Source organism: Pleurodeles waltl, chromosome 8 (genome assembly GCF_031143425.1).
Source record: "Pleurodeles waltl isolate 20211129_DDA chromosome 8, aPleWal1.hap1.20221129, whole genome shotgun sequence".
In the NCBI taxonomy this organism is placed as follows: domain Eukaryota; kingdom Metazoa; phylum Chordata; class Amphibia; order Caudata; family Salamandridae; genus Pleurodeles; species Pleurodeles waltl.
Window position 1 is genome coordinate 1,489,627,103 of NC_090447.1, and position 13,558 is coordinate 1,489,640,660.

Sequence of the window (13,558 nt, forward strand, 5' to 3'; positions counted from 1 at the left end):
GCACTGCTATGAAGGATAGCCAAAAACTGATATCCTCATGAAAGTGGATACTTCCTAAATTGTTTTAGATTAACCCATGAGGCAAGAATATGACTCGCATCAGCTTATCAGAGGACATAGATAGTGTTATTGCAAGGAATCAAGGAATTGGGGAAAAGTTGCAATATAACTGCAAACAGGAATATTGGGACACCACAAAAGTGCAGTATTTAGGTCTGGCTTGCTGTTGCTATAAAACAGGAAAAGAGCTTGCAGAAGTACTACTGAGAGAGTGTTTCAGGCAGTGTCCACTGTAGGGTTCATGGACTAAATGTTTTTGGGTAGAGGTTGTGTGCTTCACCTGAAAAAGAGTGCTCTGCATGAAAGTTTATCCTCAGTCCAGCTAGGCTCAGTTGGTTATAGCTGCAAACCAATAATCAAGTCTATAGACCTGATTAGTTTATTACAAAACGCTATGATAAAAGCAGAAGGCTGACCTATTTCTTGTGAACATATGTTAACACTGTTGGGACAGGAATGTTCCCAGAATAGTTTGTAGTTGTGTTCCCCAGCACTGAGTGCCCGACTGAGTATCTGGGATGCTGTTTTCAGGGTCGAGCCTGCGTTGAATGCGCTTTAGGGTTTAGAAAAGGGCTCGGAGCCCTGTCGACGTCACGTCAGTGTTTTTTCATTGGTTAGTGGGCTTGCCTATTACAATCTTCTTGCTTTCATTAGTCGAAGGCATGCATACGTCATGCCTTTTCCGGTGGCTAGCCCTCCTCGAGCGCATCGACCAAGTACAGAAAACATGCGAGGCTCGCTGTTTTCTGTCCGGCTCGTGGACTACTTTTTCTCTAATTTACTAGCGCGATTTCGCTTGCCAGAATTCAAGCGCTTTACATAGTTAAATGCACTTTTTCGGCTTACTTACATAAATGCACTTTTGCTGATAGGTGAAAAGTCGGGTTAGGAGTTTACAACGCTATCAGCTCTAACCTGAGCAAACGCGAGACCCGTTGCATTGCAAATGCTTATTTATTTTGGCCATAATCTAAGCTAACCTAGTGTGAATGCATAAGCCTAGCCTTGTCTCTTGAGATGAGTGATGACCTCAACCTCTTCTGTGACCTGGAGGGACGCACCAAGTGCGTAATGTTGTTGTCCCTGTCATGGGGCTAAGCATGTAGGGCAGAGGTTCCAGCATACCATGTTTTGTCAACCTATAGTTCTGACTAAACCCCTCCGTTCCTATGCACAGGATGACGCAAGGTTATTTTACCAGACAGTGGAAATGTACTGTTGACATGGCTGAAGCTGGAGGGAAGAGACACAGTGAATGAAGCGGGCACAGAGAAGGCAAGGCTGATTAGTCAGCCTTCAGCACTTCCATTTGGAAGATGGTGTGGGTGAAGGGTATGACTGCTCAGTTAGGGTTAAAGGGATCCCTTTAGGGTAGGTAAGCCGTCAGTCTCTTCCCTGATCACTACTCAGTGAGGATGCTGGTAGCCTGGTGCAGAAAGTTCACACTTCTTTGTCCTTGGTTGTGGGTGGTCCAGGTTGGAGACAGCCCTGCTGTCAGAAACAATGCACTTCACAAAGGTTGTCTCTGAAAAGAAGCCTGGAGAGGAAAAATGAAGAGACACCCCAAACTGGTTCAGAAAGTGCATACAGTGGATCCATATCTTCGGTTTACTATGAGTGTATAAAAGTGAAAGCCAATAACCCACTTGTTTTTCTAGTTCCAAGTTCTCTGGAATCAATGAAAGGAGGGCTCCACAAAGTAATATAAGGACTACTGGGCAACTAGAGCTTGTGTCTGAATGACAGCCAGTTTCCTAGAGGTGAGAGGACATCATGTATAGTCCTCTTTGCTGAAGAACTGTACCTCTAACCTGAAGTGTCTGGAAGCCAACCTGACTGCTGACAGAGGGTAGGAGGCTGTCAACCCTACAGGAGGTGGGTCGGACCAGGAAGTGCCAGAATGACCCAGACCTTGATGCTGTGGATCCATCAAGCCAAGGAAGATTGCGTAAAGCTAACTGTGAGCCTTAGAAGCATGGGTGCTGTCTCTAGAAGTGTGTGGTTTTGAGCAGGAAACTTGGACTGACAGCTGAACTTACTGTCTTGCAAAAGAGACCTGCTCTCATAATGGATATCAACAGATGTCACTAGTCTACCACTTCCCAGAAGCTGGAGAGAATCGAGGGGCATGTTCCCAGATTCCAGACGGCAGCCAAAGAGGACACTGAGACCTGCGCAGGGTGAGACCGTACAAAAGGGGACTGCACTGAATTAGGTGCAGTTGTACTGAGCTGGGGTATCTGCAACAAAGTCTTAATTCATGCTGCACAGTGACTTTCTGCCCAAACATGGGTCCTCCCTAGAGATATGAGAGGCGGGATACCTGGGAATAAGGGGCGGGGATGGGGGGGGAAGGTAGCCAAAGTACGTTAACTCAAGCACCAGTATAAATTTTATGTGCTGCAATTATTTGTGTGGTATTCCGTTTTAAGCAATGTGTATTAAAGTGCTTTTCTTATCGAAGATTCAGTCACTGTGCTGATGGGTGGCTGTTGAGTCCTGAGTTTGCAAATCCCCTTACTACTTCCCTGAGAAGCGCTAGAGTGGTTGTTCTTAGCCCAGTTTGCATAGCCATAGTAGAACCGAGCCAAAGAAATCAGAGGCAAACAACCCCAATGAGGCCCAATAGCACCCACTTGGAGCAGGGGCCCCCTAAACAGGTCTGCTAAAAATCAATCTGCATTTGAAGGCTGATTGGTATTACTATGTGTTGAAACCAGCAGAGATGTATTTTGCTGCATGGAATACCACTGATTACTATAGTAGGTCAGGGTTTTGAAGTTGGTTACCTTCTCTGACAAACCGTGGCAATAGAAGATTTACATTATGATAATTCTTGTTAGGACTTCTTTGGAGACACACTATTTTGATTTACAACTTCTTTTTTCAATGTGTTTGCTATTTTATGATGGGGTGCAGATGGTTGCCTTATGGGACAGCTTAAACTCAATACAGTAGGCTCAAGGTGGTTATGGTATTAACAAGCCAACGATAGAGGCCATAAAAGCATGACTGGCTCACTAGGAATAGTTATGTTGGATGCCATAGAGCTCATGCTTATTATGAAAAATTATGACAAATGCAGTAGGCCTGGCTTCTTCATTGTAAACAGAATTTGAAAAGGCCAAAATACCTTTAATGGTGGATTGTGGTTACAGTGCATTAGGGGCTGTGGGCAGGTATATTACATGAAACCTCACATATTACTGTCAAGGGTTTTGGAGAAGGACACGACCCTCCCAATTTCCAAAGTTTTGATATATTTATTATCATGTTATAACAAAACCAGTAGGTCTTTCGTACTTACTGTGAAAAGCACAAATTAAACTCAATACGCTTTTATGGGTGGATTGTTATTACACTGTGGTAATGCATGCAGGAAGATATTTTGTTACAAAGAATCCCACACATTACCAAAGCAGGAAAGGGCTTTGATACTGGAGACCGACTCGAACAAACTGTAGGGATAGAAGATTTGCATGATAATATCCCTTACTGGGATCTTCTAGGAGGAAATTTGTTGTTTTGACCACTTGTGTTTTGTACATGTTTCTAATTTAATTATGGCACAAGCTGATGGTTGTCTTGTAGGAAAGGTTAAAGACAATACAGTAAGTCTGCGTTATTTAGGGTGACAAGCACATATGCATGATGGTTCATTGTGAAATGTTTCAGCTGCCATAAGCCTGGTCTGTTGATTATGGAAAGTTTCGACAAAGGTAGTAGGACTGATTTATTTGTTTTGAAACACATAAGCTAAAACCAATAGGCCTTTAAGAGTGATTGTTATTGCACAGTGTTAAAGCACAAATACATGTATTTTACAAAATTAATCTGGCAGATTCCTTTGTAGTCAAGAATTTTGCATCTGATCATCCCATTAGAAACAACCTACGGGTATAAGATTTGCACTGTAATAATTCTTGTCAAAATCTTTGTGGAAAGCCTGACAGGTTAGATTGTCTACCAGAACCTTGGAAAAAAATATCTTTATAAAGAGAATCAAAGTCTGGCAGATTAATTTGTATTCAAGAATTTTGCGGGCCATTACCCCCATTAAACACACCCTATGGTTAAAAGATTTGCACTGTAATAATTCTTGTTAGAATCTTTGTGGAAGACTTGAAAGGGTAGTCTGTCTACCAGAACCTTACCTTGGAATAAAAAAAATAAAAAAAAAAATATGATAGGTATTATATATAGAAATGTTACTTACCCAGTAGACATCTGTTTGTGGCCTGTAGTGTTGTAGATTCATATGCTCTGCAAGCTCCTGCCATCTAGTGCTGGGTTCCGAGTGTTACAAGTTGTTTTTCTTCAAGAAGCATTTTTGAGTCACGGGATCGAGTGATTCCTCCTTCTCGGTGATACTGCACATGGGCATCGAGTCCTTTGTTAGATTATTTTCCCATAGATGGGTGAGAGAGTATAGGAGAAGTGTAGAGAAAGAGGTCCATGAAAGAGTATGTACATATGTACATCTATATACAATTATAAAGTAACTGAAACTGCCACAGGCATCCGGGGAGGAGGGAGGGTGCATGTGAATCTACAGTACTACATGCCATGAACAGATCTCTACTGGGTAAGTAACATTTTCCATTTGATGGCATGTGTGGCTGGAGATACACATGCTCGGCATAGACTGTAAAGCAGTCCCTTCATAAAAGCGATGGTTAGCCTGTGAGAGTTGCAGCTGTCTGGAAAAGTGTTCTTGCGACAGCCTGTCCTACATTGGCTTGCTAATGTGCTAGTACATCTACACAGCAATGCTTTGTGAAAGCATGCGGTGTAGGCCAAGTAGCTGCTAAAGGAATGCTTCCCAAAAACGCCATAGTGGCAACTTTTTTCCTACTGGAATGTGCTCTAGGAGTTAGTGGCAGCTGTCTTTTTGCTTCAGCATAACAAGTTTGTATGCACTTAACGATCCACCTAGCTGGCCATTTTTTGAAATTGCATTACTCCTATGCAGTACTGAAAGGCTACAAAAAGCTGTTTTGCTCTCCTAAACTCTTTAGTCTTGTTAATGTAATACATGAGTGCCCTTTAGAATCTAAAGTGTCTAGTGCTTTTTCTGCCGCTGAGTCAGGTTGCAGAAAGAAAACTGGTAATTCAATGGTTTGACTGATGTGGAATTGAGAACTAATTTTGGTAATTATGCATTTGAAATAAAGGTTTTTCTAAAGTTAATGCTTGGAGCTTACTTACTCGTCTGAGTGATATAATAGTGACTAGAAAAGCCACTTTCCAAGAGAGGAATTGAAAAGCACATGAATGAAGTGGCTCAAAAGGTGGGCCCATGAGCCCAGTTAGAACTACGTTAAGATTCCATGACAGGACTGCGGGTAGTATAGATGGAATTACTCTTAAGTCCTTCCACGAATGCTTTGATAACTGGGATGCTGAACAGAGAAGCATGTTGTCTGTTTTGTAAATACGCAGCGATGGCTGCAAGATGTAATCGGATTGAAGTGTAAGCCAAGTTTGCTTTTTCCAAGAGAAGGAAATAGCAAACAATATCTCGGACAGATGCTTTGATGGGGGTCAGTGTTTTGGACTGGCACTAAAAAAACAAAGCGTTTCCATTTTGCTGCGCAATATGCTCTAGTTGTTGGTCTACGAGCTTCCTTAAGAAGCTACCTACAATCCAATGGTAATTGGAGATAACCAAACTCTAGGACTTCAGGAGCCATGAGTGAAGTGTCTGATTTGTCCTTGGTCCTGTCTGAGAAGGTCAGGCCTGTTGGGGAGTTTCCCAAAACCATGGCTGACGTGCCAAAGAAGGAGCTACCAGGATCTTAGTGAGATATGTCTTTCTGAGTTCCTGAACCAGAAATGGAAAGAGAGGCAGAGGTGGAAACACATAGACAAATAACCCTGACCAGTTCATCTATAGAGTATTGCCCCTGGGCAGAGGGTGAGGGTACCTGGATGTGAAGCTTTGGCATACTGCATTTTCTACTGTGGTGAAAAGGTGTTCCCCACTTTTGGAAGTATTTTGGTGGGTGGAGTTCCCATTCGTGGACTAGTTGATGCATCCTGCTGAGCAGGTCAGCGAACTAGTCGTCAGTTCCTGGGAGATATTCTGCCAGTAGGTGAATGCGATGAGCCCACTTCCATATTGTTTGTGCAAGTTGTGATAACTGGAATGACCTTAAACCCACCTGTTTTTGTAGATAATACATTGCAGTATTGTACAAGCAGTACTCTTACTTCAAAGTTGCTGTAGTGTTTCACCAAAGTTCGTGCAGGTAGTGCTGTTATCTCTAGACACGTGTTTCTGGGTTTAACCCTTCATCAGTAGAAAGCAGAAGTAGCAGATAACAGAGCAAAGTCATCTGGGGTTGCTGGTATGCTGCCCAAGTCTTCACATGTCACAGTACCACTCCACAGGTGCATCCCATGTCAGCTCACTGGCATATATCTCTCTTCATGGAGCGATTCAGGACTCCCAGCTGATTGGGCCAGAGCTTGTGTGCGGATGCCCCAGTTCTTTGTGTTTCTTTTCCCCTTTTAGTGAGAGGGAGGAAAATACAAGGCCCTCTCGAGGAGTTGCTGCTTCAATATTTGTATTCCTTCTATCGGAGAAACATATGCATTTCGGCCCACACGGTCTTGGTCAGAAGGAGGCAGGTGGGTGGCAGAATGGAAGCATCAGTGTAAGGATGAGTGACCGTGCATGTCTCATGACTTACTGAGTGCCTGAACCCCTCAATGACTTAAGTGGCCTTTTCATTTAGAAGCCAGACCTATTGGCACTGCTAATGCCTGTTTTATATGTAGACATTTCCTTTCTTTTCGAAGTGCTAGTTCAACAATGTTGTTAAGATGATAAAGTGTATTGCCATGTGGGTTTGTGGTGTGTTGTTTAGAGTGCGGGAACCAGTCTACACACAGCTTCTACACTTCAAGGTTGTAGTTCTAGAGGTGGCTACTCTGAAGCTAAAGTGCAGCCCTTCTGATCATGTCCTAAATGAAGGATGAGAATGTCGATATAGCCGATGAATAAATGATTACTTTCCCCATAAATGTTCTGCAGTTATTTTTAGATCAATTTATGCATGCAGGAAAACTTTACTCAACCGATAAGGTAACTTCTGCTCCATTAGACTGTACGCTTGCACATTTCATATGTGGGAAAAGCACCATGGTGTGGCCAGTACGTAATGGTGACAAAGAACATCGTTCCCTATATTGACTCAGTTTCAGAACGGTGTTTTAGACTATGCGGTAGGTCTGCGGTTGGATATGGGAAGAGAAAAGGAAAAGCGGAAAGAGAGAAACCTCCCTATTTCATTAATCATTAAACCACTGAGTATCCTTATTCTTGTTTATGGCTCCCCAGAGGGAGCCCGATGGATCAGTCTACGACAGCTAAAGCTCCCCTGACTTCCAAGACAATATTCATCCCCCTTTACTCTATATGCCTCAGATTTTCAGGCTACCTACTTCAAGGTGTAATGCATGGTTCACAAGGCTTACTACAGCCGCCCTCAAGAGAACATTCCAACAGTTCTACCCTGGTTGCATCCACCAGCCCTACTATTGACAGCATGGTGGTTCAACAAAGGCAGTTGCATGTCTGCTGAAAGGTGTTTTAGAAGATCTCAGAATGTGTAACTTGCAAATATGTCCATGATCAAAAACAAACTGTTTACTTATGAATGAGGTCTGCCATCTAACATGCCTGTACAAAGCTTTATAAATCAGAGGAGGTTGTGTGGCTTACTAAAGCCACTTATGAACCATTTATTCTGCAGCTAAAACCCAGTCTAACAGTAAAATTTTATTGCCCAAGCCAGATCACACTGAACGCTGAGCTAAACAAAAATAACACAAAATACTTGCTCACTGAGAAGCAGGTGCGTCGAGTACTGGCTTCCTTAGAAGAAAGATCCTGAAAATAACTGCAAATCATGTATTCAGAGAATTGAGGGACTAGCATCTGGACAAGGTTCCTAGTAAGGATTTGGAAGTTAGTGTTGCCATGGTTCGAAGTACAGTTTATTGTAAGGCTCCACCATGTTCCATAGGCAATGATTTCCCAATTATGGGGTTGGGCAAGTTTTCAGAATTTTTTAAGCCAAGAATTAAATATAATCCACATATTAGATTAAGAATATCCTGCGGTTACCAACCTTTATACATTACCAACCGTTATACTGGCAAAAGGCTCAACCGTGAGCACAAGGATGTGAGGGAACAGCTGTGCCATGTGCCTCTTAATATCCATTTTTGTGCATACCATGTCATTCAGGCTTACACAGGCAATGGGCTGACTGTACAGAACCCCAATCCATTCCATTATGCTGTGGCCCGTCCCATTCTTTCCAGGGTGGTAAATAAAAATGGTCACTTCATGGAGTCCTAATGTCTGGGTCTATTTGGTGTGTGGCTGCGAATAGTGTTCTTGAATAATGTTCTCAGATTATACGACATGAATACGCCAGGTATGAATCCGGAAATACTAAACCATGTAAAAAGGGATCAGCCTGGTGAAAATCATTTTTGCAAGGATCTTACAGATGTTTATTAAAGATAACTGTGATAAGAAGCGCAGGCATTTGGCGGCTTACTAACTTTTTGGAGTGCAATAACAATAGCCTTTTGCAGTGTTGGTGGGAGTTGCCCCTTCACTTGTTCTTCGTTCATCCGCAAGAAAAGGGGGACAATTTTCTTAATGTATTCTTTGTAAATCTCACAAGCAAAACCATCGCTAATCGGGGCCTTATTTTCCAGTCCCTAATAGCATTTTTTATTTCAGTGAAAGTTAAACAGGCACATAGGGTTTCCCCTTCAGTCGCTTCAATCCAAGCAAGGATGACGTTTTCTAAATAGTTGTGTATATCTCTGGTTCTCCAGGAGCCTCTAAAGTCATGTAGTTAAGAGTACTAATGTGTAAAAACTTCTAATAGGTCTTCCCAACTATACTGTGCGGTGCCTTCCTCCCACTCGACTGGCACTACACCGGATGACCCACAATGCCCTAGTATGTTCAGGTAGTGCGTGTCCCAGATATCGACCTGCCCAGAATATTCATTCCATGTTATATTTACTCAGGAACTTGATTTGCCCATCTGCTTCTTCTTTATATTCCTGCAATCTACCTGTATGTCTCAGAGTGTCCGGTGATTGCACATCCCCGAATGCGTTTTGCAATTTAAGCTCTGCCTCCAACACAGGTAGCCCCCTGCATATGGATGTCAAAAGTACTCCACACCCCTTGGCTATACACACTCCCCTAATAACTGCTTTAAAGGACTCCTTGAGTGTAGCGGAGTACTGATTTGTATTGCAGTATGCAAGGATAGCCTATCTGATCTACTTTCTCTTAATGCACGGTCTAGCAGCATAGTGGGTTGCAATCCCCATATGCTACGTCTACAGGCCTGGTAGGGCATTTCTGATACCGGTGCTACCTGGGAGTTATCAGAGTATGTATCAATTGGGTTAGGTCTCCTAACCAACCTGCCAAATCTATCATGCCAAGCCAATAATCTATCACAGCAACAGTGTTGTGCACGGATGAGTAACATGCATACTCTTTGTTCATACTATGGCACAATCGCAACAAAATCAACAGTTTGCACTGCTTCATTATTAAAAGGAGCACCTCCCAGGCCTTAGGGGGACTTCTGTCTCTATCACCGGAGCCAATTAATAGTGAGTGCAACATTAAGTTATGGTAACTTCCTAAGATCAATGTATTTGGTTGCACCTGCACACATTGTGAAATACCTGTTCCGAAACATTCAGGATCATAATGGGGGCGATAGGGTTTAATAAGTGTTGCATACGCCATTGGTAACATTCCTAGTATTATCAAATATCAGACCTCTGGGTCGGTCACTGCACGTACGAGTGTAGTGTATCAATTTTTGCCACTCTTGTTTAGATGGGATCAGATAAAAACACAAGTTACTCGAGCACACAGCTACGAATACGGCTACACCACACTTTGGCACATAAGTCCGTAGTGATCCATAGTGATCAGTCATGTGTATGTCTGTTTTTCAGATTAAAGATAGAGTATCTGTACTAATTTAAGTAAGTCTTAGATACTCAGATTTACACATTACTGGACGTTCATTAATCAGTCTACTGACTTTCAACTGGCCTATAACAACAGTTTGAATTACTATACTTGGAGACCTTACAATACACGCCTACTTAAAGATCTGAAAGTAGTTCTAATGGTTAACGTCTTACTTAAACTGGTACAGACACTCTTTAATCCGGACATATGCAAAACCAAAAACTAATTGGTGCTAACCTCCTCTCCTCATATCTTGTGGGGTCCACGCTACTGATCCATACAAAGCCTTGATAAAGTTAGTTGAAACTCTGTCTTCTGTTTTTTGGGAATAATAATTAAACTGCGAAAAAACATCAATCACTACAGACTCACATGCCAAATTACTGTGTACCTGTATACTTTGCTGTGTGCTCCAATATCTTGTGTTTTTATGATACAGCGCCTTGAGACCCTACAGGTGAGTAGCCGCTCTTCAAAAATCATTGATTGATTGATAGATACACAGCAGGAAGCTTTGGAAGGCACTACAATAACACTTGTTGTAGCAGGGTGTTTAGGGTTGACGAGCACCAATGTTTAACTCAGCATATGGAATACAAACCTCCAAACTGAAGATGCACTAACAGTGTTACTAGGAGATGTGAAACAATTTCGTCCACTGCTACCACTGTAATTAGTAAATATATAGGTGGAATATGATGCAAGTAACCTTTGGGCACTCCAACGCTAGCAAACGAGCCCATCTTGGATGCGCCTGTAGAGTGGTACAGTGTGACCGGTCGAGACTGGGCAGCACTTCAGCAACTCCAGATGACTTTTCTCTGCTCTCTGCTACTTCTTCTCTCTACTGGCGAAGGGCTTAAACCCAGAAGCCAGAGTCTAGCGAGGACAACAATACCTGCACCAACATTGGTGAAAAGCTGCAGCTTCTTTGAAATAAATGGAATACATTTACCAGAATGCAATGGGGTGAACCGTGGTGGGATGAGAGGCAGTGTGTTCCCTCCCCCCTTATATAACATTATAGGAAGGTAATTTATTGGAGTAGTTACTGATTGACAATGTACAGGCAGGAACTGCATGGAATGAGAAGGCAGATATGTCAATATAGTGCATCATTAGAAAACCTGATCAATAAGACTACAGACATGCTTCCATTAAGGTTTGGCAGGAAAGACAAATTGGTTAAAAAAACGGACCCTTTAAGCAAAACAGTTGATAGCACCAATATGAGGACCACTGATTAAAATAAGTTGGGGTCGTGTCTTGCTTTTTCGTATGGAAAACCCCTCGACACATGTTGACAAATAGTAAACAGACAGAGCTTTATCAGCGAAACCTACCTTGATAATTTCCACCAGTTGATCAACGCCACTGTCACCTGGAAATATTGGCTGTCCCAGTAACAGCTCTGCTAAAACACAGCCTGCTGACCACACATCTAGAAAGGAGACAAACCGGTAGACATTACGCATTAGTGATCTGGGGCCTGAGAACTATTTATAAGCACATTTCCAAAGCAAGGTAGTCTCAAAGAGAACATTACAAAGTTTAAACGGAAAAAGAAAAAACGAAAACTGAAAATCGATTTAAAAATAAATAACACTTTATAAATGTTAGTGTTGAGTTAAAGGGTCTAAGATGCTCATCAGATAAGACAAATACAAATTAAAACAGATACCATGGTCAGGATTCCACATCATCTCCCACCGCCCTAGACACAATCATTGGATGAAACTCACAGCAAGTTAATAAATAATATCTTTCTATGGAATTTTAATCTACACCACAGAGACTCCAGTGACACTGAAGACTGCTACTTGGTCATTTTCCCCTCAATCTTTAACAGATCGCACACAATTTGGGAATGCCACATCCTTCGATTCGATGAGGTGTGGGGACCCGGGAGACATGCAATGGAGGACACATCCTGAAGGAGAAAGGAGGGTACAGACACAGGGCGAGTCCTGATGGCATCCGAACTCAATGGTCAGCAACATAGGATGGGGGTCAGGGGTTGTCTGTCCATTAGACTGTTTAATGGATTACTTTTGGTGCCTTGTACGAGTAATTCTGAATTTGCTTTAAGTACAAACAAAATAAAAATCTTCAAGTTTTTCAACATTTGTTGCAGTAGGATGCTTTCCATCCAGTTGTATGAAAATAATAAAAAAAGGTTTTTAAAAAATGGCCTGTGTTCGTCACTTTTCCATGTGTGGGGCTCAATCTTAGATCTCTTAATAGCGAAGGCATACTTAAGACAAAGAACCCAATACATGCTGCTTGGTCAGATCACTTCTTCATTCCCTTTTGTTTCTACTCTCTATACAAGTCTTGATCACAAGTCAACGGGGAGGAAACAAACAATGGATCAGTGACCACAAAATAAATCCACAACATATCCACCATAGCTTGAAGAGGCTCTTCAAATGGACAAGTCATCCCCAAAAATAATAACAGTATGACAGAGATCATATGGAAGAAGTCACCAGCCAAAGCTTGAGGGACAGAAACATAAGCAGCTTAATTATTGGCATTCAAAAGATCTGGAGGACAAGAGAAAACATCAGAGCCTAGGACATATCTAGTGCCAACACTTTCCACAGGGAACATCAAAAAACTATGTAGAACAAATATAACATATCACAGAAAACATACAAACCCACCAGCGCTTCTAATGTCCCAATCTAGACAAATTTCTGTGATACAGTGTAAAGCCCCTTACTGTCTAAAAACTGGTCAGGTTACTCCATTATTAAATCCAATGGCTATCAGGAATTGTATTAAACAATTTCTGCCTTGGGTCTTACTCACCTTTCTTAGACAAAGTCCATGAAAGCTGAGTGATATTGTTGCTGATACAGTCTGCGGCTGAACCAAAGATCATTTTGCTCAATTTCAGGTTTAGAGCAAGGCTGTAGCATGGAGCCCTTTAAGCTACAAGTAGAAGATTATGAACTGCGTATCCTAGACAAAGATTAATTTTGTCTACTCATCGGCTGGTACCTACACACAGTGTTTGACAAGGTCAGTCATCTTGCTCTCCTAAAAATCCTGAGAGAAGTTTCTTCTTGCGAAACTACCTATTTTTGTCAGACTTAATGTGGAATGCTTCACCTGCCTTTTACAGAAACCAAACTTTCATACAATATGCTTATGTTCAAACCTTACACTACAGAACAGCAATGAAAGCTAAATAATTAAGTTCAGACTCATAGTAATTGGTCTGCTTTAAATAAAATTCACAAACTGAAGTAACAGAAGTTACAAGTGCTTACCTATACTAGAAGTATAGTCAGTGGCTCCAAAGATCAACTCTGGAGCCCTGTAGTACCGAGAACAGATGTAGGAAACATTGGGCTCTCCTCGGACCAACTGCTTTGCACTATAATGGAGAAACAAAACACAATATCAGAATGAACCTAGAAATATCCGGAGTGTACAGTTGTGTATGCCCTAAAA

General features: G+C 42.0%; 1 protein-coding gene across 4 annotated transcripts in view; it reads right to left on the reverse strand.

Moving 5' to 3' along the window:
- The window catches only part of GSK3B (glycogen synthase kinase 3 beta), a 376,205-nt gene that overhangs the window by 35,760 nt on the left and 326,887 nt on the right, over positions 1–13,558 (reverse strand). For all 4 annotated transcript variants that reach the window (XM_069202693.1, XM_069202692.1, XM_069202691.1 and 1 more), the window contains exons 6-7: positions 13,375–13,481; positions 11,440–11,537 (exon numbers count right to left, since the gene is read on the reverse strand). In XM_069202693.1, the coding sequence (XP_069058794.1) occupies positions 11,440–11,537; positions 13,375–13,481 (205 nt within the window). The remainder of the gene's footprint in view (positions 1–11,439; positions 11,538–13,374; positions 13,482–13,558) is intronic.